Source organism: Arachis duranensis, chromosome 2 (assembly GCF_000817695.3).
Source record: "Arachis duranensis cultivar V14167 chromosome 2, aradu.V14167.gnm2.J7QH, whole genome shotgun sequence".
Taxonomy (NCBI): Eukaryota; Viridiplantae; Streptophyta; class Magnoliopsida; order Fabales; family Fabaceae; genus Arachis; species Arachis duranensis.
The window spans coordinates 82,462,848-82,488,501 of record NC_029773.3 but is presented as its reverse complement, the minus strand read 5'-3'; the positions used below and the strand labels follow the sequence as shown (position 1 = coordinate 82,488,501).

The 25,654-nt window shown below is 33.1% G+C and overlaps 2 protein-coding genes across 7 annotated transcripts; one reads left to right on the top strand and one right to left on the bottom strand.

Moving 5' to 3' along the window:
* Positions 1-256: 256 nt before the first annotated feature.
* LOC107475337 (phosphomevalonate kinase ERG8-like) lies at positions 257-1,749 on the top strand. The gene is made up of 6 exons (XM_052257909.1): positions 257-276; positions 403-577; positions 813-938; positions 1,033-1,038; positions 1,143-1,307; positions 1,483-1,749. Exons 1-6 carry the CDS (start codon positions 257-259, stop codon positions 1,747-1,749), a joined length of 759 nt encoding a protein of 252 aa, XP_052113869.1.
* On the bottom strand, positions 1,384-16,126 carry LOC107475338 (uncharacterized). Of its 6 annotated transcripts, none has more exons than XR_008005945.1 (8): positions 15,902-16,126; positions 15,630-15,791; positions 15,453-15,526; positions 15,019-15,093; positions 14,706-14,816; positions 6,001-6,258; positions 3,023-3,091; positions 2,491-2,927 (listed from the first exon to the last, which is right to left on the bottom strand). XR_008005945.1 is itself a non-coding variant. In XM_052257430.1 (5 exons), exons 1-2 carry the CDS (start codon positions 6,262-6,264, stop codon positions 4,315-4,317), a joined length of 1,008 nt encoding a protein of 335 aa, XP_052113390.1. In that variant the 5' UTR covers positions 6,265-7,832; the 3' UTR covers positions 1,384-1,699; positions 2,723-2,765; positions 2,859-2,927; positions 3,023-4,314. The 6 variants fall into 6 exon arrangements, 3 of the variants coding, with proteins under 3 accessions (XP_052113390.1, XP_052113392.1, XP_052113391.1); XR_008005943.1 differs by having other exon boundaries at positions 2,493-2,927; positions 15,630-15,808; positions 15,902-16,114; XR_008005944.1 differs by having other exon boundaries at positions 2,493-2,927; positions 6,001-6,234; positions 15,630-15,808; positions 15,902-16,114.
* Positions 16,127-25,654: the final 9,528 nt, after the last annotated feature.

The window sequence follows — 25,654 nt, the reverse complement described above, 5'->3', positions numbered from 1 at the left end:
TTATAACTCATTTTTTGTTAAGAACAATGTGCAAGTGGATCATAAAGATTACATGGCATATATATATATATATATATATACTTTAGTTTCAGAAACTGATGCATGGATTAATTTTTCTACATTATTAATCATGAAATTAAAATCAGCATACAGTCTTTAGTTCTATACTTAGGTGTAAGTCAGCACATTCCTGAAGATTTGTATAATTTATTAGTTTCTTTAGCTAACTAATGTTCTTTGGTTGTGGCAGTTCATGATGGAACATCTTTTGAGGAGGTAAGAATTTAGTTTCTAAGTATTCCTTGTTTTCACTTTAAGGATTGCAGATTGGTTTTGGCTTTCGAATAGTGTCTAAGCATCCTTAACCCCCTAAAATAAAACACTAGTTGCTTTGTGGTGCAGATACAAAGCAGTTGGCATTAGACTGGACTCTGGTGACCTTGCCTATTTGTCTTGTCAAGCCAGGAAGATCTTTTGCTGCATTGAAAAGGAATTCGCGGTGTCTGGCTTTGGGAAGACTAGTATTACAGCTAGCAATGATCTTAATGAGGAAACTTTAGATGCTTTAAATAAACAGGTAATTCTCACTGCAAACTGGAAATTATATAGATCCAAACAATACTAAGATTCATAGTTGCGGTTTTTGGAGCTTAAGACAAAAAGGACTCACAGGTTCATAGTTTTCAAGATTGAGGAGAATCAGAAGCAAGTCATTGTGGATATTTATCTAATAATAATAACTTCACCTGCACCCCATAATAAAAAAATTCTTATATATACTTGCTTCGTGTTTTTCATTATTAGTGAGGTAGATCATGGATAATTTGACTTCCTTTCCTGCTTACATCATCATTACTGTTCATCTAGGAATTGTTTTGAGAATGGCTCGCTTAATTAAGGATGGTTCTTTAAGAGAGCAGAAGTCTAGTGCAGAACCTGTCAGCAAGGCTCCTTCTAAGATCTTTAATTGTTTTGAAAAGGATTTTTATGGTATATTCATATGCAGCTGTTGCTATAATTTTGTTATTTTAGCTACAGGTTTTCTTTCCCATTTCTTTGTTTATTTCGATTTCTTCATAGGCTGTCTATTTTGGTTTTAAATTGGCTATTTTTTTCTATATTTTTCAAGGGGACGGGATCAGGTTGAAACAAATGAGGCCTTGTTTGGTGTAAAAAGCACATTCAATGAGGAACTATATACAACAAAGCTTGAAAAAGGGCCTCAGACAAGAGAATTGGAAAAACAAGCCTTAAGAATAGCAAGAGAAATTGAGGATAAGGAAACCCAAGATCTGCATCTTGCGGAGGTTAGTGTTGTTTCAACTGTTAGGTTCTTTGTCCTATTTGAGTTTCGAGGGTGAGGAAACCCAAGCCTTTCATTGATTTGGCACTTATTATTAGGCTTCTTCTGTTTGAATGATGTTGATTATAAGTTATATCTGCTGGTAGAATATCACTACTCTTTTCTTGCAATTCATGCAGATTGAACCAGAATCACAAACAAAACTTTTAGATGCTACACTGAACTTGGAAGGAGTGTTGTTGGCTGGAGTTCCAGGAGCAGGAGGATTTGATGCTGTCTTTGCTGTTACTTTGGGAGATTCAAGCAGCAATGTGACAAAAATATGGAGCTCACTCAATGTTCTTGCCCTTCTGGTTAAAGAAAATCCTTGTGGCGTTTCTTTAGAAAGTGTTGACCCTAGAACAAATGAAATCACTTTAGCTGTATCTTCAATTCATATTGAATAATTTATTGTAAATATTGTTTATTTTTAATACGATGAATTTGTTTATTTTTTGAAATATTGTAAATATTCGAATATAAATTAGATAAAAATTTGTATTAAATTTATATTTATTTTGTATGAAAATAAGTTTATTTTGTAATTAGAAAAAGTAAAAAAATTCTATTTTACTTTACAGACGGATTTACAGACGGATTTTCTGTCTGTAATCATGATTTTTCAAAGTTTAAATTACAGATGGAAAATCTGTCGGAAAATCCGTCTGTAATTACAGATGGAAAATCCGTCTGAAAATTTGTCTGTAATTACAGACAGAAAATCCGTCTGAAAATCTGCCTGTAATTATAGACGGAAAATCCGTCTGTAAGTTTGTCGCCTTCAGGAAATGGAGGGAGAATTTACAGAGGGAAAATCCGTCGGTAACTAGTAAAAATCCGTCGGTAATTTTCCGACGGAAAAAAAATCCGTCGGTAAATAATTTCCGACGGTGCTTTTACAGAGGGACAAAATCCGTCGGTAACCAAAAATCCGTCTGTAATAAAGACTAAATCTGTCTGTAAATCTGTCTGTATTTATCCATTTTCTAGTTGTGAATATCTGAAACAGAAAGGCTGCAATGCATTCAGAAATCATTTAAATAATAAATTTAGAAAAAATAAGGAAAATATTAAAATGGTTCCTAATCTACCTAACAAGATCAGTTCATTATGTAAATATAGACCAGGAATTTAGCACTAAATTCAATACATTCACTGATTAAACACTCGGATCAGAAGCATCGATCATAAACCATGAAATAATCCTGAAAAAAAATTGAAAAACTAAATGCCATTCAGGAAATCCATCTGCAAGATACTAAAATTTATTTTGTAGATGGCAACAGCAGTGAGAAATTTCTGTCGCACTCAAGTAATACACCAAATTTATTCCCACTTGTTCAAATGGTTAAAATTCATTGTAGCTTTCATCTGTGGTACCTTTTTCTTCTATGAACTTTTTAGATCCAAAACTGTTTCCCCCCTTACAAGAAGAAAAATGAAAAATTCAGCTCATGCTGGTTTCTATTAAAATTACGAGCTATAGCCTTAAAATGATATTATAGTGTGTACATACCTTGAATATAATTAGTTTCTGATTTATTGAGAAAAACTGAACTGACTCCTTACTCTCATGAATTTGAACCTGAACAGGCATGAGATGTAAATTAGATTAATTTATTTGTTGCACATAATTATTCAACAACTTATTATGAAAGAGCAGGCAAAAATGTCACTAACCACAACTGGATTAGTTCTTGCTTAATCAGCTATACTATTCGTGAGAGAAATGGCCACTGTTTAATCCTCCTGCGAGCCAAAAATCATAGAACATATTAAGAGTTTCTTCACAATAACAACCCCCACCACCAACCCTTATCCAAATACATGAGTTCGAGTTTATTCATGGCCACAAAAAGAATAAAAATAATAATAATTACAAGATTGAAGGTAAAACTTAGACAGCTTCTGAAAATAAAATTTCACTTCCAAATCACTTCTACTTTTAGTGAGATGTCATGGGCTGCAATTCCAACAAACTAAGAAAACATCATTAGACTATCCTATAATATATAATTTTTATTTTTCAATATGCATAATGTCTAAATTGTGTCTTATCAAATTAGTTGACCAATAAGGCAACTCCCAAATATACTTTTTCTCACCCAATTATGAATGGTACCAAAGTCACCCTTTTTTCCTCTCGAATTAGCCCCAAAGTTAGCTTCCTCGAGTCTGTCCAACTCATTTAAGATGTCAACTCCACTCATTCATTTCGCTAGAAAAGAGTTTTCCACGGTTGAGTTTTTAAAAAAGTATCGATCACGACGAAATGCATGACCAGCAGGCAAGTACTGTCGATGACAATCAAACCAGCAGGGTTTACCGCCGTGTTGTAGTCGAAACGATTTAGTGTTCTTCATGCAAATCGGACAAGAAAGTTGACCGTGAGTGCTCCAACCAGACAACATTTCATAAGCCGAAAAATCGCTTATAGTCCATAATAATGCTACCTTCATGTTAAAATTTTTCTTTTGCCATGCATCATAAGTAGTAACACCATTGTCCTACAAAACCTTTAACTTGTCAATCAGCGGTCTAAGATAAACATCTAATCTTTTTTCGGGAGACTTCGATCCAGGGATCAAAAGACTAAGGAATATGTACTCTCTTCTCATGCACATACTTGGAGGAAGATTGTAAGGTGTGACAAACACAGGCCAACATGAGTATGGAGTCTTCGAGCCAGAAAATGGATTAAAACCATCAGTGCAAAGTCCAAGACTAACATTTCTAGATTCTTGGGCAAATAGTTCATGGGTGGCATCAAATTGTTTCCAAGCATCAGCATTAGCCGGATGTGTGATAACCGATTCATCGTGGCGTACTCCATCCACATGCCACTTCATATATTGCGCATTAGTTTTAGACATAAACAAACGTTGAAGCCTTGGAGTAATAGGAAAATATCTCAATATTGAGTATGGCACACACCTACTACTATTAATTGTATCCTCTGCCTTTGGCTTAAATCATGGGTGTCCACACATTGTGCAAGCTGCATAACTAGTCTTGTCACTTGTTTCTTTATAATATAGCATGCAGTGATTAGGACAAGCATCAATTTTATCATATCCTAATCGTAATTCTTGAATCATTGTCTTTGACCGGTAAAAATCTTCTAGCAACTTCTCTGATTCTGGGAGCATGCTCTTGATTATGGCAACCATTCGATTATAACAGCTCTCACTCATGTTGAATTCTGATTTCAAGTTCACTAGCTGGGTTACAGCTGACAATATTGTATGCTTGGTGTAGCCATCCCACAAAGGTTCGTCAGCACTCCTCAGCAACTTATAAAACTTCGACGCTGATGGATTTGGATCCTCTTCTAAACCTTTCATTACATTTAAGTTATCACCTGCAGCATCAATAACCATGTCTACATATGGATTTGTATTCTCTTCCTCATGTTCTTGGGTAACATTTGTTGCATCCTGTTCAACCCATCTTTCTTCACCATGAGCAGTCCAGTTTGTATAACCCTCTATAAACCCATGATCACACAAATACTTTTCGACCCAAAATATTTCATCCCTAATCCTGTTCTTACATTTTGTGCATGGACAAAGAATGCGACCTAAACTATCAATGACTGTCGGATTTCTTTCTACAAAATATAGGAATTCCACAACACCTTTCTTAAATTCCTCGCTTAGATGACCAGTGCAATCTTGCCTTCGTGACATCCAACTCCTATCAGGCGCCATGATTATCTGGACTAAGGTTTCATTTTAGTTGTAATACCATGTTTAACGTGTATATAAATGACATAGTCTCGTGTATTTTTTTCCTAAATTTCATTCATATATTTTTATTCACAATCACATTAAATAACCCCTTCTACAAGTCATAAAGTAACAAACTTAATACATTCAATTTGAAAATAAAGATATAAATCATAAAAATATAATATACAAAGCATGAAGGAAATTGTAATAAACAATTTGAAGCATTAGAAATACCAAAAACAATTGGGTATCATTAATCTCATGTCAAGAACTTCAAATCATGAGGTTAAAAAATATGGAGATATACCAAGTTCAATAAACTAAATATCAATTATATCTTTTAATACAATAAAAACTCAACAGATTGACAGAACTACCATAACATCAAGAAAAGAGGAACTTAAGATTCATGACAATATAAAGCAAGACAACAAAACACTCAAGTTCAATCAGTAAAGAATTCAGTTACAGAGAAAGTAAATTTAAGTGATCATTTCATTTCAAAACACCAACAAATTCAAGGTTCCAACAACAAATTTCAGCAGCACATTCAACTTTTAACAAAAATTCAACCTTCAACAACAAAATCAAATTGCATTCAAGTTCAATCCGTGACAAATTCTTTCAACAATGAACAAATTTAAGTAATCATTTTGGAACAGCAACCAATTCAAAGTTCTAATTACAAATTTCAGCAACATATTCGACTTTCAACAACAAAATCAAAGTGCATTCAAGTTCAATCAGTAACAAATTATTTCAGCCATGAACACATTTGAGTGATCATTTCAGAACAGCAACAAATTCAAAGGTTTCAAAAACAAATATGAGCAACAAATTCAATTTTCAATGACATCATCAAAGTACATTGATGAATTATAGCAACACAACTAAAACAAAAGAAAGGAAAAATTAATTGGAACTGACCAAATCGGGGTGCGTCGCAAAAAGCTGACGGCCAGGCTCAAAGTAAGATGACGAATGAAGACCCACCCACCGAGACCTTCTATCGCTGCTGCTGGCGACGATTTGCACAAGGACGGCGTGCTTCCGAGTACGAGGGGATGACGAGGCAAAGAGCCCTGGGACCTGCTGCTTCTTCCGCGGCTGCTGGGTGTGAGATGGTGACAATGAAGAAAGCTGACCAACTGGCGGCGGCGACTGTGCTTGAATTAAAATACAGGACTTCATAGTATACAATTAAGTATCAAATATGAATTTCACATCAATGTATAGCTCAAAACTTATATAAAAGAGCATTATAAAATCACCATGTACCTAAAATGCACAATAATTTTCAACTAGCATAGAAATCTGAATTTTCTTATACACTAAAATGTACTTGAAAAGAGCTGCCCACTCTGTCTTCTAATATGTTATTTTCAACTCTAAAGTATCTAGATAAGGTATCCTAATTTATTTAACAAAGAATTCTTAAAAACTTGCCACTAAAGAACATATCAAAGTGAGAGAAGGAGCATTGTTGCAAGGTTATACATAACAAAAGTTCAGCGTGACTACAGAAATTCAGAACTATCCTGTTATTTAGGGTTAAGTAAAACAATATTCATTCAATTGTAGAACCACCACAAAATAGCTAAAGTGAGACCTGGATAGTTTATTCAGTTCTAACTAATTCACCTTCTCAACCAAAATTATACAACATTTAATCCATACCCTATTGAGGAGCTCACATAGAAGGTGCACAGATTACCCCTAACAGTCACACACAGCAGAAAAAGTCATGACATTCATTGAAGACCTTTAAGTAATGTATCCTTCTCAAGCTTCGTGTGCTAGAAAGGAAAGAAGAAATATCATGGATGCCAAACGTAAAAAGTTAAAGACATCAGACTCAGAAATATGGGACCAGAAAGTCATGAGAAAGCCTCTTTAACCTATTAGATTGAGCTCAATTCCAGAAAAGCATGGTATGTTCCTTACATAATCTGATTAGTTTGTAAATCCATTTGATAAAAAGCTTGAATTTTCGGCAGTTGGTTCTTTTGTATTAGTTTGCAAGGTAGAAACAAGTACTAAAAAAGGACAATAGTTAGTCAATTTGAAAAACTATTATGAACATGTCTATACTAAACTAATGCAAGTTAAAATGAACCGTAGACCATGCCGAAGGACACAGCTTAAGTAACAAACGAAAGGTCGACGTATATTGTGGCAACAATGACTTGACTATGGCAAAGAACTTATCTGGTGATAACCAAATGGATGCTGTTGAAGAAGGATCACATAACTCAGAATCTCAACTATCAAGTAACTAATAAGTTTTAAAAATTATTAATACTTTATTCAAGTTGATGTTTTGCTATTTCTAAAAGAGTAAATTTTTTAGGTTGGATTGTAAACACCACCAGTAATCCACCCAAGAGGTGGATAGAAGGAAAGGAAAACACCCTACAAGGACAGGTATGCAATGTAAACCCAGACACACCCAACCTGAACCAGAGAGTTAACCAGTCCCAGATGGCGCATCATCACATTGCTACTAATTTGAGTGCACAAACTCATGACTATCAAGGTACATTTCTCCATATACTAATTTGAAAAGCTTATTTCGGGAAATTATGGTTAATTTGATGACATGTTTGTATTCATAGAAAAAGCCACATTAGCCAGGAAAGAAAGATCATCCAAGATTGCAGGAAGGAGACAATTGAGTTCAACACTAAACAATAAAGGTAAGTTGTTTTTAATAGGTTTGGTTATAAATATATTTGGAAGGAGCATACAAGATGAGCCACCATACAATAACAGGATTTGGTATCATCCAATATCATTATATATAGCTGATGATGTTAAAAACGTCATGCTATAATAAAACTGCAGTATTGATATATGCTTCGATCAATGTATATACAGGATCAGCAACTACCATAGACAACAATGCAAATTTTAGTGACCTAGACAATTTTCGAGGTAATCTTTTTGACAAGTGTATACATTATGTATAGTTAAAGGAATGCTTTCAATGTGGTGTACAATTATTTAATAGAAACATATATTCCATGCAGCCCAGCTAGAGACAATTCATATGGAATTAGTCTTGAAATCAAATTCAACCTCAACTTCAAGGATGTTAAATTCTCTTATAGTTGATGATTATGAGGTTAGCAATTCAGGAAATTCAGACATGTGCATAGGTATATTTCAGCACTGAGTACAAAATTATATAATTTTCATGAAACAAAGGATATGATTAATTGATAGTAACTGCCTTTCAAGTACTAAGTTGTAAAATGCTTCACAATACAGATCGCCAAAAGAAGGCCAGGAAAGACCGGATTATGACACTTGGTTCTAATAGGAAAGCAACTATAACTGGACACTGTAAAGGTATAAATTAATCGGCATCAAATGATATTAGAATGGTCTTGATCTGTTTTATTAGGTTCGTGTGTAAAGGATCTTCTGCTAGACTCAAAATTTCACGTGAGAGCGAATTCCATGATGCAGGTCAGATCGATGTCATAAATGGGGATCTTATGAACTATAAAAATAGACCCGAATGGGACCTCAGGCGGGATTCCTTTGTCGCCAGTCATTCCAGGACCACCACCACTGCCCATGGTACGTTTTATATAAGGAGTATTTTATACATTGTGCAAATATTTTATGTTCATGTGTAGTTAAAAGATTATAGAAGAGATTTTATGTTATAATACAGGTCAAGCAAAAGAAGCTAGAACGAAGCGGAGATTCATTTTGGATGGTGCAAAGCAGCACAACACCAGTTCAGGTGTTTTCAGTGAGGATGGACACAGTCAGTTGTACAAATTTTTTACACAAATTTTTACACTTGAAATATCTTACAAGTCTGATTTTTTGTTGTTCATTTATTAAGATCTCAAATAAATGAAGTACCTAGCAATGATAGAAGGAGGCTGAATACTAGCAAAGGTATATTTGTTAGAAAAAAAAATCATTGTGGTTGGTCAATGAATGATGTCCCATGTTTTCCACCTGTTACTATATTCAAGGATTATTGTTAACAGCATACTCTATCTTTGAAAAATGCAGGCAAAAAAAGATTACAGAAGAATATGACAAGATCTGTTGGGATAGAAGTATATAACAGTGGTATGTTACTTTATTATTTTAAAATATAAAAAATCTCTTATTACATAGAAACAGGCTCTTAAAAATATACTTCGAAATTAATAAAAACATTTCATTGAGCAAAAAATAAAACAATTCTAACTCATTCAACTGACCCATTTTAAAAAATATTTTATGTCAAAATTGATATAAAAAAATATTTTTATATAAAAGAAAAACATTACAAAGTTATAAAAAGACACCCACCACTCTACTTGAATTATGTTTTGTCCAAAATTCAGATATGAAATGAATTTTTTCAATGCTAAAATAAAAAAAAAATGATAGCTCATTCCCTTCATCTAATTAAAATAAAGGTTTGCACCAACATAAATTAAAAAAATAATTTTTGATTAAGAGAAAAAATCCAACTTTCTAAAAGACAAACATCACTCTTCTAAAATATTATTTTGAAGCAAAAAAATAAAATCTAACACTTTCTCCTCGTCAAGATAATTTAATATTTACTCCGAAATCAATATAAAAAAAATAATTTTTGGTTAATAAAAAATATTATAATTCATTTAACATATGCCAATCACTCTCATTAGACTATATATTTTTTTAAAATTACAAAATTAAAAATTTTTAATTAAATAACAAAAATTATCGTGCATATCCTTCGCCTGATTAAGATTTCATTTTGCACCAAACTTAATTTAAAAATTATTTAAAATGATAAGGTATAACTATTATATTTTTAAAACTTTACAATAATATTTTTAAAACTTTTCTCTCACCAAGGTAAATTAATAGTTTACTCCAAAATTTCTTATCACACCCGTCACTGTTTTGAAATTAAACTTTGACCAAAATTCATAAAAAATCATTCTATAAAAAAAAGAATGTTTTAATAAAACAAAAATAAAATATTTCTAGCATCAGATCCATTTGAAATAATAGTTTGCACCAAGATTGATATAAAAATACATTGTCTTTCAAATAAAAACATTACAAATTTCTAAAAGAGACCTATCACTCAACGGAAAATGTGTTTAGTCCAAAATTCAGATAAAAAATAATTTTGTATAGATTAAGTAATATAGAATTGAATCACATTTTCTTCAACCGATTATAGTAATAGTTTGCACAAAATTACACCAGTCCAAATTTCTTATCACACTCATGACCCATCACTCTATTGAATTTATACTTTGACCAATATTAATAAAGTATAATTTTTTAATAAATTCCATAAGATAAGAGTTTGTAGCTATAACTACACGATTCTTATATGCAGAATATTTGCACATGGGATCTGCACAGCATTCGTGTGAATTCTGTCATTCACTATTTTGGTATGCTGAAAGGATCAACAAAAATTACAACACAAGTGAGCCTAAATACACACTGTGTTATAGAGGCAGCCAAGTTCAAATTCCTCATCTTCAAGAAGCTCCCAAGGCATTGTACAATTTGTTATACGGTGATGACATCAAAAGCAAACATTTTTGAGAGAACATTAGATCTTACAATAGCATGTTTCAATTCACATCTATTGGTGCCAAGATAGACAAAGCGATAAATAATTCGAGAGGGCCACCAACTTTTAGATTATTTGGTGAGAACTATCACTTAATGGGTAGCCTTATCCCACCAGATGGTAGTAGAGCAAAGTTTGCTCAGCTATATGTATTTGATACTCAAAATGAAGTTCAAAACCGCATTTCTGCTATCAGGTTCATACTTAATATAATGTAGCTAAAAGATTGTACTTTGACAAGGTTATATTCCCCATATAATCTATAGTATTTTTTGTTGATAGAATTAACTTTAGTATATTTTAACTCATACAGGGGAGAGGAAAACAACGATATTCACGAAGACATAGTGAAAGAATTGAAGTCAATGCTAGATGAAAACAATGTGTTGGTGAAAGCATTTCGTATGGTTAGGGAATCAATGTCTTCAACCTCTAGGTAAACAGTGAAGCTAAGGCTTATAGAAAAGCAGGGCAAAGATGGAAGAAGATATAATTTACCATCAACCAGTGAGGTTGCTGCATTGATTGTGGGTGATTTTGATGTAGATAAAACTGATAGAGACATTATTGTGAAAACACAAAGTGAAAGGTTAGAAAGGATCAACCAACTAAATCTAGCTTATTTAGGCTTGCAATACCCTTTACTATTTTCGTACGGAGAAGATGGTTATAAAGAAGATGTTCCACTTAACAAGAGTAATCCAGATGGCGGAAAGGGGTGACAGGATGTATCGATGAGGGAATTTTTTGCGTTTAGAATACAAGAACGATTGTCCGATGGATCCCCATTGTTATATTCTAGGAGACTATTCCAGCAATTTTTGGTTGATGGTTTTTCTATGATAGAGTCAGCCAGATTAAACTACATATGTCTTGACCAAGAGAAGTTCAGATGTGAGATGTACAAGGGTATCAAAGAAGCAGTACTAAGTAGGGAGACAGCACCATCTTCTCGCGGCAAATGTATTATATTACCGTCTTCATTCACTGGAGGGCCTAGGTACATGATTCAAAACTACCTTGATGTAATGGCAATATACAAGGTAGTCGGTTACCCAGACCTTTTCATTACATTCACGTGTAATCCAAAGTGGTCTGAATTAGAAGAATTCTCAAGAAACAGAGAACTAAATGCTGAAGACCGACCGGACATGGTATGTAGGGATTTTAAGATGAAGTTGGATCATTTATTTAAAGACATAAGAACCATGAAGATATTTGGACGGGTTTCTGCGGGTAAAAATACTTAACTCATGATCCTTTTATATTGTAAAATAATATGTATCTCCATATAGTTTTTTGGCAAGATTTATTAGAAACAAATGCATATTGTTTTGTGATTCTCAATTGGTTCAAGTTTTTCAAAATATTTTATAATGGTAGTCAAGATCAAACAGATATAGGGCACATAATTTTTTGTGTATGATTGCTTATAATTTATAACAAAATTATTATGTTCAACGTGGGCTACCTCATGCACACATGTTGTTGTTTCTACATCGTGATGACAAGTATCCTACTGCAGAAGATATTGACAAGATTATATCTGCTGAAATACTAGATAATGAGACTGATCCAAAATACTATGAAGCACATGATGCATGGTCCATGTGGTTTAGCCAAGAAAGATTCACCATGCATGGAAGATGGGAAATGCATCAGACACTTCCCCAAGCGATTTGTTGAGAACACAACAATTGACGAAGATAGTTATCCAGTATACAGACGCAGAGATGATGGAAAGACAATTATGAAGTCAGGTATTGATCTTGATAACCGTTATGTCGTTCCTCATAATAGGTATTTATTGATGAGATATGGAGCACACATCAATGTTGAGTGGTGCAACCAATCTAGATCAATAAAGTATCTATTCAAGTATGTTAACAAAGGACACGACCATGTAACTGCATCATTTTACAAAAGTGCGACCGAAGATGCGGATAAGGATGAGCACGATGAAGTCAGTATGTATTATAATTGTCGATATATATCTCCATGCGAAGCTGCTTGGAGGATTTTTGGATACAACGTTCACTATAGAGACCCTTCTGTGGTAAGGTTGGGGTTTCACTTGCCAAACGAGCAACCAGTGATTTTCAGAGATGACGAGAATTTGGAAGATGTTGCTAGAAAGGCTTCTGTCAAGGAATCCATGTTTTTGGAATGGTTTGAAGCGAACAAGTCATATCCTGAAGCCCGATCACTTACTTATGCTGAATTCCCAACAAAATTTGTATGGAAAGCAAAGGAAAGGAAATGGTCTCCACGAAAGTCACACGCTGTGATAGGTCGCATTTTCTTTGTCCCTCCTAGGTCGGGTGAAAATTACTACCTTAGACTACTTCTCAATTATGCTAAAGGGCCTAAATCATATGAAGAAATACGAACAATAGATGGTGTTCTTCATTCATCATTTAGGGATGCATGTTATGCACGAGGTCTTTTAGATGATGATAAAGAATACGTTGATGCAATAAAAGAAGCAAGTCATTGGGGATCAGGAGTTTATTTGAGGAAGCTATTTGCAATATTGTTGTTTTCAAATTCCATGGAAAGGCCAGAACATGTATGGGAAAAGATATGGCATTTGCTTTCAGATGACATACTTCAAAAGCAAAGAAGAATAATGAAAAATCCAGGTAAAAATTCATTATTTACCATGCTTAATCTGAGTCAGAAACTATCCTCTTCAATATTTGTTCTAATTACATGTCTACTTATTTAGGCAAATCATATTTTGTAATCATATTTCATATAACTTAATAGGATATCTAATTTCACATAGGGACGAATTCAGGAATTCAGTAGAGGAGGGTCGAAAATTAAAATATTGTAGAATCAAATATAATATAGTATAAGTAGTAATATATATAATCAGTATTAGTATTTTTTTAATTTAAAAAAATACTACTAAGTTTTTGTTATATAAAAAAGTGCTCTTAGTTTTGTAAAATTTTCTTTTTCATTTTGGATTCGATAAAATAAAAAAAAATATCTATTTTTTTAGTTAGTTTATTTTGTTTAGTATTATTGTAACAGTAAATTATATTTTATCCTTCATATTTTATCCTTCGCATTTTGAAAGGAAATGAGTTACTAGCATCGGTACACACACCTGAATTTCTAAACACTATTAGGTGTTCAGGTGTTCCGAATCATGAGCTTACACTAAAAGTGGGGACACCAATCATGCTTATAAGAAATATTGATCATGCTGCTGGGTTGTGCAATGGGACACGTTTAGTAGTTACCAAACTTGGAAAATACATTATAGAAGCACAGAGCATTTCAAGAGAACACACAGGCAACAAAGTTTTTATTTCAAGGATGACACTAAGTCCATCGGATCACTGGATCCCATTCAAGTTCCAACGTCGGCAATTTCCTATCATGGTTTCATATGCAATGACTATTAATAAAAGTCAAGGTCAATCATTGTCTAAGGTTGGATTGATTCTCAAAAAATAAGTCTTTACTCATGGTCAACTATATGTGGCAATTTCTAGGGTCACTCATAGGGATGGGTTGAAGATATTGTTATGTCATGATGATAACAATGTCAATCAAACTGAAAATGTGGTTTTCAAAGAAGTCTTTAGGAATGTTGGGTGTACATGAAAAGAAGGTCCTAAGTCAGCAGCACCAAGCAATGTGAACATTCAATGAGCTATCAGTTATTGACCAGTCCATGTAAAAAGAAAGTTGATATCTGACTTCAGAGATTTATATTTTGCATGACTAATCAATATTTTTATAGAATCATTTTGGCATTACTAGACGATTTTAATTGTCGCAAATACTATATTCCTATGCTTCATATGATGTGTATGTACAACTTAGAGAGAAAGTTTTGAGTAACTATCCTACATTATGACATGGGCTCGGTAAAAAGCTCAAAAAATAATAACAAGCATGCAATATTATTGTTGAACCTTATAGTATATTGGAAAAAAAACATTACCATGCAAACATCAACAACTGGGTGTATGGTATATCAAACCTAATAGTTCAATGCAATTAATATGAAACTTACCTGCAAATACCAATTGGCATATTAGCACAGCAGATATGGATCAGGTATATCAATTAAGAAGATTGAGCGGATTGCAAAACATCACACACAAAATAAATACGTTCTGAATATCTGTCAAAATGCAAAAAGGAGATACATATTAGTCATAATTTTCCTAATCATTTTCTTTTTTAACAAACAGTGGAGAGACCAACAATTCAATTAAATATTCAATTTGTGTTCAAATTTAAGTCTGTCAACTATGTCATCATTACATATAAGTATAATTGATCAATCAATGCATATTTCAAGTAATGAAACGAAATGCGTATACCTCAAATGATGGTGTCCTTTCGACTTATTTTATGTCAATATTGTTGTCTTCGGCACCAGATCAAGTCAAAAGTAACTATAGCAAGTATACCACAAATCACATTAGGCAACTATGAAACCAGCTCTTTTGCTATCAATAAGATCTTTAATTATTGACTGAAAAACTAATTTAAAATACCAATTCGAAAGGGATAAAAATCTAACTATGAAGAGAGATGGATTCTATCCCCAAATGTTCTAATTAGCTCTCGATCACTTTCAACTTAACTGTAAATCAATTACACCCAGGTAAACCCTAAACAGTGGAGAAACCAACAATCCAATAAAACATTCAATTTGTCCTCAGATTCAAGTTTATCAACTATATCATTCCTACATATAAGGAGAACTAATCAATCAATTCATATTTAAAGTAATGAAAGGAAATAAGTATACCTCAGATAATGGTATCCTTTGGACCTTTTTATGCCAATACTGTTGTCCTCTGCACCAGATCAAGTCAAAAGCAACTATAGCAAATATACCACAAATTAAATTAGGAAACTATGAAACCAGCTCTTTTGCAATCGATAAGATCTTTAATTATTGAGTGAAAAAACTAAATTAAATTACCAATTTGAAAGGGCTAAAAATCTAATTATGAACAAAGATGGTCTTTATCCCCCAAAATTTAAAAATATGCTCCCGATCACTTCCAATTCAATTGCAAATCATCTGGACCCAGCTGGTCATCTTGAAATAGTAGCCAAAACCTAATATGTGAAACTCCTTAATCTGTAGAAACAATCACTCTGAGCAAAAAATGATCGGGCACAATTTTAGGAAAACAAGAACCAGGGTATTAAATTGAAAAAATAGAGAAATTCTCAATATGAAGTACTCACCAAAATCGATCTCGCAGATGCTTAGTAACAGACATCATCTCAGTGCATGATTCCTACTAGCTGCTCACCTTAAACCCAATTTTGATTGGCTTTTTTGGCAGAAACTTAGTCAGGATAAGAGATGGAGCAGGTATGTTATCACCAAATTTATTCCTTCCACAACCACCTTATTGTATTTATTGGTAAGCATAGTAAACACCCCAACGGTTAAGTTATTAATGTGTACAAATGTGAGAAATTGAACGAGAACCCAATTTAATGCACCACCAAGGTCCTTTTAGTAAAAAAAAAATAAGTACAGAGATGTTTGGTTTGAACATCGGAGAGAAATATAAAATAATGATTATGATTTATGTAAAAAAAATTTAAAAAATATTTCCATTTTAACCTGAGTATAATTACATGCTAATAAAATATTTTTGCAATTTCCTTTTTAATATCCCCATCTTAGGTTAATACCATGAGAAGAATTTTGTCCATTAATGTGTGAAATTGAGTCGTTTCTTGAAGAAGAATAAAAGACCATGCATCAAATCCATAGCGCTCATGAATTTTGTGTGGAGTATTGGTGTTTCATATCACTGCATGTTTGATAACCAATACTAATTAGTTTGACCCAAATTTTTTACTTTTATTTTCAATTAGAACAAAAAATAGAACAATAGTCTTATGGTCATGCCATCAAGTATTGATGATTAATTCCTCAACTACCAACTTACTTTTGAATTCTCCATCAGTCTTATGTCCGTGCCATCCACTTGGATGATAAGATGGTCTTTGATTTGGTTGAAAGTGGAAATATCTCATTGACATTTGGTTCATTTAGGAAGGTACTCTTCGTTAATAATGAATTCTCATTTGTTGCAAATCCTTTCATGAATTTTTGGAGGCTTTTCGACCGCATCCAATTGTTTATATTCTATAACTATCTGTAAAATTGTCTTCGGGTTTTTCTACATGTAAGGGAGTTAAACAATTTCGACAAGCTTTGGATATTTCATCACAATGTGTGCTTGCACAGTATGGACTTGCTTTTGGGACTCCTTTGTTTAGCAAAAGATTGCATGAACTTGGGACCATTTAAGTGGGGGCTTCTTTGTTAGAGGTTTGTTTTATAGAAATTGTTTGGATGCTGTGGCCAAGGTTGCGAGAACCGGACCGGTCAACGAACCGGTAAAGCAACTGGTTCACTGGTTCAATAGTCCGATCGGGGTTCAACCGGAGTTCAATCGGAGTTCAACCAGTTTAATTAAATATTAAATAAAATTATTAAAAATTAATATATGTAATGCTTGATCACTATCTAGTTGTTCTATCTTCAAAAATAAAAATTTCTAATTAGTAACAACTACAATTTACAAACACAAATTTACACAAATTAAATATTGATTGTTGAACAGATTTACAGAATTTCTAATCACATCAAGAAGCAAAGAATACACGCAGCACCAAAAGTTCAAAACAGAAAATTATCAATTACATTCGGCATCAAAAGTTCAAAAAACAAATTCAGAAATTAGAATCCAAACAATTAGACAATTAAATCAACAATTAACAAGCAACAAAATTATTTTAAAAGAATGAATTCAAATTGAAAAGAAAAGTGAACCTGAACAAAATCACTAAATGAAGTCAATCAAAATACAATGGTTCTCAACAAGCAACTAGAGAGGGCTAATTCCATAATTTCTAGCCTTGAAGATGCCCACAGAATTATGTTGTAGTTGCTGATCATGGCTGTTCCATCTAAATTCAAAATGACAGCAATCTAGAATCCAGAAAATATATCAATCCATATAACTCATATGACATTTATTCAACATAATTAACAGAGTAGAATTGAATTTAAATTTTAAACCCCAAATTTCAACAGAGCAGAAATAAACAAAACTCAATATAGCCAAATCCAACATAGCAGAATTGAATTTATATACCAAAATTCAAAATAAACAAAATTGAAAAACAAAACAAGAATAATTAACAAAATAAAAATTAATTGAAAAATAGAACAAGAACCCATGAACAAGAACTCAGAAGATGGAAAAGATTCGAAAAACAGAACAAGAACCATGAACTCAAATCTGTCCAATTCATACAGTTTTATCACCAAATAAATGAAATTAATTGAAAGAAGAAAAAGATTGAAGTACTGACTACTGAGTACTCACCGCGGGACGGCGACCTTCGACCCGGATGCCACAGTGACCTTCGACCCATGACGGTGATGCTTTGCTCCCGCGTTTGTTGGAGGTGACGGTGGTGTTTGTACTTTGGAGGAAGAAGGTTGAAGAGAGACTGAGAAAGTTAGGGTTGAAAGGCAGAGTATTACCGGTGGCGAGTAAGGGCGACGATGGGTGGCTATGTGACGGTGGGTTTGCCCGTGGTGGCTATGGTGTCTCTTGTGAGAGTGTGAGAGTTGAGAGTTAAGAGTTGAGAGTTGAGACTGAGATTAGGATTAGGGTTGTACGTTTAGCACTTTAGCTTCTCTCTCTCTCTCTCTTTTTTTTTACCTTCAAAACGACGCCGTTTTGAAGTTTAATATCCAAACTAAAAACCAGACGGTTCTCCCGGTTCATCGGTTAACCATCGGATCGACCGGTTTTTTCATCGATTTTTTGCCAAGCGGTTTCTGACCTTACCCGGACCGGCTAGGTGACCGGTTCCCAGTTTTTTTGGTTGAACCGGCCGGTCCGGTTCAATTTTTAAAACCATGGCTGTGGCATTCGTTTTTAAGTTCAAATAAAATCTTCCATTTCAACAACTCTTAGTAACCCTTGAATTGACTGCAGGAAGCATCTGTTGCAAGAGTAAGTGTTAATTCTGTTAAGAATGTCTCATGTATTTGGAAATTATATGTTGATGTTCAGGTATCATTTGTTTTGTTAGTATTAAAAAGATTTCTTTATTTTCAAGATTTTATATTTTCAGGCATATGTTGGTGTCATGGCATGGATGTGGATCTTCTTCTCTGTTAATATATTATTCAATGGTGCCTTATTTTCAATTTCTAGATGACCTATCATTGTTAGTGGATGAGCTATGAACTGATTTTTGTTGAGATTCAATATTAATAATAGAGGCCAATTCTCCTTGAAGATTGAGTGTGCCTTAAATGCCCCATTAAAGAGTTGTGTTAGACATGATTAACTTACTGGATAAGAGCATATAGAAAATATACTGGAACGCCATAGCATTGCTATCGGTTGCATTGCTGAAGCTTGCTTGCATTGACCGACTACCCTTGTCAGATACATGAAGAGTAGTTTGAAAGAAGTTTACATGTCAAAGATAGGTAGTTAATGTAGTTATGTATATTTTAGTTTATATTTTTATGCCTAGCTGTGAAGATGGAAACTAATAAGCTAAAGCCTTATCTCAGTTGTTAAATCCATGAGTTGTAATTATTGAACTAAATAATTTTGACAGTGTAGCATTAAGAGTTATAATACCAGGAAGTTCATAACTAGGGAGATATTACCTTCATTATAAAGCAGCTCGCGCATATGCACGGGTCATACACTAGTTAGATATTAATGATAATATTAGACCTTTATAAGAGATTGAATCAAGTTGATTTTAGAAAATAAGTTCTTTTAGAAATTTTTTACAGAAGTAGATTATGCAGAAAAAATTTTATTTTTTGTCTCTAAAATTAGAATAGAACAAAATAAAAAAGAAGAGAATGAGACAAGTATGTATTCTGATTTGGTTTTTTAATGCTATGAAACTTACATCCAATCTCCACCAGTAGAATTTTCATTATAATCAAATTGATTACATACACAAATACCAATGAATTACAACCTAATTCATCTAATATCGAATTCTAAACTTCTACCCAAGTCTAGTTAGCTACCACAAAGTATTGTTCCAACTTGGCAAAAGAAAACTTAATGGTTCAATTAGCCACCAAATGTTATCCCAACTTATTAAGGGAATCTAATCCTATTTTATTAAATAACAAATACACAAAAACTTTATTTAGCTTTTTCAATGCATCTCTCTTGTTTTTTTCTCATGGTTTTTTTAATTTTCTCCTCACCATGATATGCCTTTTTTCTCAATTATAGAAATATGAACCTTAGATAGCCATAATACTAAAATTTCAAATGAAGTACAAAATTAGAAAAATGTTTCAGCTCAAATGTATGAGATGATGTTCAAATATCACTCTTTTCCTTGCCTTCAATTGATGTTGTGAAGACAACGTTATAGTATGAAATTTGTTGTGCAAATTCCATCACTACCTTTTCAATTTTCTTGTTGATTCTATCTTTTGTAGTTGTCTTTCTTGATATGCAATGCTTTTCCATTTTTCTCCACTATTTCTATTGTCCTTGGAGTTGCTCTACCACCTCTACTCTCTTTAAAGTTGTTCCACTATCTCTGCTCTCTTTAAAATTGCTCTACTACCTCTGCTATTCTTGTTACTATGGTACAAAGAGTTTAAGAATTATTTAGAAAAGTATTATTTTTATTATTCATATTTCTCATATGTGATTACAAGGTTCTTACCAATATATAGACCAAGAGTACGCTAAGAGTACACTCGTTATGGAATAATATCCTAATAAATTACATTGATTTTTTTCTAATCCTCTTTGATATTTTCCTGATTTTGTTCCCTAATTATGATATGATTCTAATAATCCCCCTCAAGGTGAGTAGTGGGATCACCAATACTCAGCTTGGTTAGAACTTTAGCAAGGACTTGTCTTGAAGTTACAAATGGAAGCTCAATAATGCCATTCTCAATTTTTTTCTTTGATAAAGTGTCAATCCACCTCAACATGTTTTGTTCTATCATGTTGTACGGGATTCTCTGAAATGTTGATTGCGGCTTTGTTGTCACATTTCAACTGGCTTGGCAATTTTGGTGGAAACCCAATCTTAGTCATCAATTTTCTTATCAACAATACTTCAGTTATGCCTTTAACGATCCCTCAAAATTCTGCCTCTGCGCTTGAAAGAGCTACAACTTTCTGCTTCTTGCTTTTTCAAGTTACCAGGTTGCCTCCAACAAGTGTAAAGTAACCAGCTGTTGATCTTCTATCATTTGGGTTGCTCGCCCAATCTGCGTCAGTGTATGCCTCAACCTTCAAATGGCCATTCCTTCTGAAAATAATTCCACTTCCTGGAGCTCCTTTCAAATATCGAACTATTATCATGGCAGCTTCCATATGATCTTCTTGTGGCTTATGCATAAACTGACTTACTATTCCCACAACATAAGCTATGTCAGGTCGAGTATGTGATAAGTAAATTAGTTTTTCAACCAGTCGCTGTACCTTTCCTTATCTACTAGGGTGGCACCTTTTACTATCTTCAACTTGTGATTAACTTGCATGGGCGTATCTATTGGTTTGTAATCCATCATTCCTGTTTCTGCCAGAAGGTTCAAGATGTACTTTCTTTGGGAGATAAAGATTCCTTTGCTGGATTGTAGAACCTCTGTTCCTAAGAAATATTTTAGTCTTCCCAAATCCTTCATTTCGAAGTTTGTAAATAAGTTCCTTCTCAATTTTTCAATTTCTTCAACATCACTTCCTGTTATGATCATATCATCCACATAGATTATTAGGCAAGTGATTAAATCTTCCCGTTTTTTTCAAAAAAAGGGTATGATCAGAGTTACTTTGCTTGTACCCATACCTTTTCATGGTATCTGTAAATCTTCCAAACCAGGCACGTGGAGATTGTTTAAGTCCATAAAGAGCCTTCTTTAACCAGGAAACTTTATGTTTTCTAAATCCCGTTGAGAAACCTGGAGGAGCTTCCATGTATACTTCTTCTTTCAACTCTCTATGCAAGAAAGTATTCTTGACGTCAAATTGATGGAGTGGCCAATTTTCATTTGCTGCTATTGAAAACAACACCCTGATAGTATTAATCTTTGCAACCGGTGAAAAAGTTTCAGTGTAGTCGATACCATAGGTCTGTGTATAACCTTTGGCCACCAACCTTGCCTTGTACCATTCAATAGTGTCATTTGCCTTGTGTTTAATGGAGAAAATCCATTTGCACCCGACTGGCTTTTTTTCTGTCGGTAGGATACACTTATCCCAAGTTCCGTTCTTCTCTAGAGCTTCCATTTCTGTATTCATGGCTTTTCGTCATTCAGCTTTTTCATTGGCTTCTCGAACAGTTATTGGAATGTCTTCTGTTAAGAATTTGGTGAAAAAAGCCTTTGCAACATCTGCTATTCCTTCTCTAGCCACTCTTATCGGGTATCTTGAGTTACGAGGAATATGTTCTGGTGAGTACCGATCAGGAGGCATCCCTCTGTTTCTTCTTGGAGGAACAATAAAGGTATTGGGCTCTGGTTCTTCATGTTCTAGTGCTATACTATTATTGTTAGTGGCCTCATTAAAAACAGGGAGTAAATTATCAGATTGACAATTACTTACCTCTTGTCTGACATTCTCAAAAGGACTCTCACTGGTTGTATGTACCGAGTTGTTTTCTACGTTGAGTGAAGTATGCTCGGTGGCTCCATCTACTTGCTCTATTTGAACAGTTTCTGGGCAACAAAGGTTATTTAGCCAACTTGGTGGTTCATTATTGTTCTCTCCCTGAATGCCATATTGGCGGCTGAAGTAAAATTCGGATTCTAAAAAATCACAATCCATGGTCACATGAATACGACGAGTGATTAGATTGTAGCACCTATACCCCTTTTGGTCTGTAGCATACCGAACGAAAACACATTTTTCTGCACAAGGATCAAGTTTGGTTCTATTGACTTTGGGAATATGGACAAAGATGGAACATCCAAATACTCAAGGTGGTAAGGTTAGAATAGGCGAGATTGTAGTCTGAGTAGCCAAGACTTGCAAGGGTCTTTTGTGGTGGAGAGCTTGGGTAGGTAGGCGATTTAGTAAGTAGGCAGAGGTCGCTATAGCTTCAGACCAAAAAATTTTCGGAGCTTGTGCATTCAAAATGGATTGGGTCATCTCAAGTAACTTACAATTTCATCGCTCAGCCATACCATTTTGTTGGGGTGTATTTGGACAGGAAGTTTGATGTATAAGACCATTTTCATAAAAAAATCACACATTTATTGGTTTATAAATTCTCCACCATTATTTGAGCAAAGTACTTGGATTTTCTTGTTGAATTGAGTTTGAATCATTTGGTAGAAAGCAAAGAACTTATCAGGTACTTTAGATTTGTATTTTAAAAAATATACCCAAGTCATGCGAGAAAAATCATCTACAAATAACACAAAATATTGAAAATAATTATGGAAAATAGGAGCTGGACCCTACACATCAGAGTGTATTAGAGAAAAACTGGAATTGACTCTAGTATTGGTTAGAGAAAAAGAAACTCTGTGATTTTTTGTACGAATACAAGTTTCACATTTGAGAGGTTCAGTACTACTTGTAAAAAGACTAGGAAATAGTAATTTGAGGTACCCAAATGAAGGATGTCCGAGATGCCTGTACCATAACCAAAGTTGCCTAGTAACCGTTCCGTGAGCAAGCATGGTATGACCCTGGTGTGCTACTTCATCAACGTAGTAAAGGCCTTCTCGCTCAATACCACGCCCAATGATCTCCTTCAATTCGTAAGAAATTCCTGCAAAAGACAAAAGGTAGAGTACATGAGTACCACACAATTTAGTTCCTTTGTTACTTGACTAGCAGACTATAATTTTGATGATAGTGTAGGGACATAGAGGCAATTTTTTAATTTCAATTTTTCTGAAAAAAAGTAATGGAGCCTCCTCTTTTAATATCAATTAATTTTCCACTAGCTGTTTCAATATGAGCTTTTGAGGGTATAGTCAAGCTGTTAAAATCATGAAAGTCATGAGTCATAGTATCGATAGCCCCACAATCGAAAATCCATTCATTTATCTTTTTAATTGGATTCTAATTTTGGGTCTCCCCTTTGTATTGAGTCGCGGTCTGGGCTGAGCAGCCAAGGAGTTCAGTAGTCCTTGTCCTTAATGCCGCTGCTGCCTTGCCATCGTAACTTGCTTCCTCTCTTCTGGCTCGTTGGTAACCTACAATCTTAAAGCCATTTTTTTTTGTGTGTTTCTTCTTTATTCTTCCACCAATTGCTTTTTCCATCAGTGTTCCCATAATGGATAATTATATCCGTTTAGTTTAAAACCAATTTACAAATTATCAGAATTGGTTTGTGATGATCGTATGCCAAAACTATTGCATGTCATATTTGTAATTTGTAATGTGAATTCGTCAGAATTTTAAATTCCTAGAACCTAACTCTCTCTGATACCATGTTACTATGGTGCAAAGAGTTTAGGAAGAAATGAAGAATTATTTAAAAAAGTATTATTTTTATTATTCATATTTCTTATCTGTGATTAAAAAGTTCTTACCAATATATAGACCAAGAATACGCTAAGAGTACACTTGTTATGAAATAATATCCTAATAAATTATATTAATTTTTTTAATCCTCTTTGATATTTTTCTAATTTTGTTCCCTAATTATAATATTCTACTAATTTTTGCATATTATATTTTTTTTATCAATTTCTGAATTTTAATCCTCTGATATCCTTTGTATAGTATTGCTGTCTTTTTTAAAATTTTAGTATTCCAGCTGTCTCTCATTCTCCATAATAATATCAAATGTCTCACTTTATTTTTCTTTTTTATTTCAACTATGAATTTTCGAAATCTTCTCTCTGGGCATCTAGGTTATGATAGTTGCTCATTAAATGTATTGAGCTAAAACCTTAAATTGGTGTATTAGAACTTTGCTGAAGCAACATGAATTTGGGATGAGAGCTAAAATATTAGATTTGCACCACTAACATACATTAAACTAAATTTAGACTTTTAATTTAATAAATATTTGTATCATATTTATATACCTAGAATTAAACTTAACTCAATAGATTGAGACCTTTTAAGATATTTCATATAATAGACTTAACATGTATTATTATTGTGCAGGGATGAAGAGATTATATTTATCATATATCTAAGATTTATTTTAATCCATTGAATGCCATAATTCTTCCATATTTATATTTGCAAAAAATATTTCACTCTTTAATTATTTATAGCAAAATAATCATGTTAAATTCTATTGAAAATAATGTTACTAATATAATGTTGTTTATTTTTTATTATACTTTTATTTTTATTATTTGTTTATTTTAAATTCTAGATCTTAAATCATAATTTTTTAATTTTAAACATTAAATACTAAATTCCCCAAAAAATAAAAATAAAAAATAAAAATCTTAACTCATTTTTTTAATTATCCTCCTAATTTTTAAATAACATATATTTTAATTATTTATTATATAAAAAATGATTAAGACTCCCAACTATTGCTCTTTTTAGAATATATGTGTATATGTGTATCTTAACTCTGGTTTTTTTAATTATTCTCTTAATTTTTAAATAACATATATTTCAATGCTTTATTATATAAAAAAATGATTAAGACTCCCAATTACTGCTCTTTTTAGAATATGTGTGTGTGAACAATATAATATAATAATGTGGCATTTATATTGACAATAAATAAAGCTACACAGTCAAGTAATTTTATCATCAAATTTCAACTAAATTAGATACACGTGTGTTTTTTTTTTAATGTAATCATAGTCTTTTTTTCTTTTTCAACAACATAATCATCGTGTTTAACTTTTTTTTTCTTCTTTTATTTGGTTTTGCTCTTTTTTTTCATCCTCCTTTATTATCATCGTCGTTGCCGTCTTTTTCATCTTTTTTTTCTCTTATATATATTCAAAAAACTAAAACA

Coding starts and splice junctions, on each gene's coding strand:
- LOC107475337 (XM_052257909.1), top strand. CDS start 257: ATGGAACATCTTTTGAGGAG. Junction 578..812: donor TAGATGCTTTAAATAAACAG/GTAATTCTCACT, acceptor TTAGTGAGGTAG/ATCATGGATAATTTGACTTC. Junction 1,308..1,482: donor AAGATCTGCATCTTGCGGAG/GTTAGTGTTGTT, acceptor CAATTCATGCAG/ATTGAACCAGAATCACAAAC.
- LOC107475338 (XM_052257430.1), bottom strand. CDS start 6,264: ATGAAGTCCTGTATTTTAATTCAAGCACAGTCGCCGCCGCCAGTTGGT. Junction 5,059..6,000: donor TTGCGACGCACCCCGATTTG/GTCAGTTCCAAT, acceptor ACCTTAGTCCAG/ATAATCATGGCGCCTGATAG.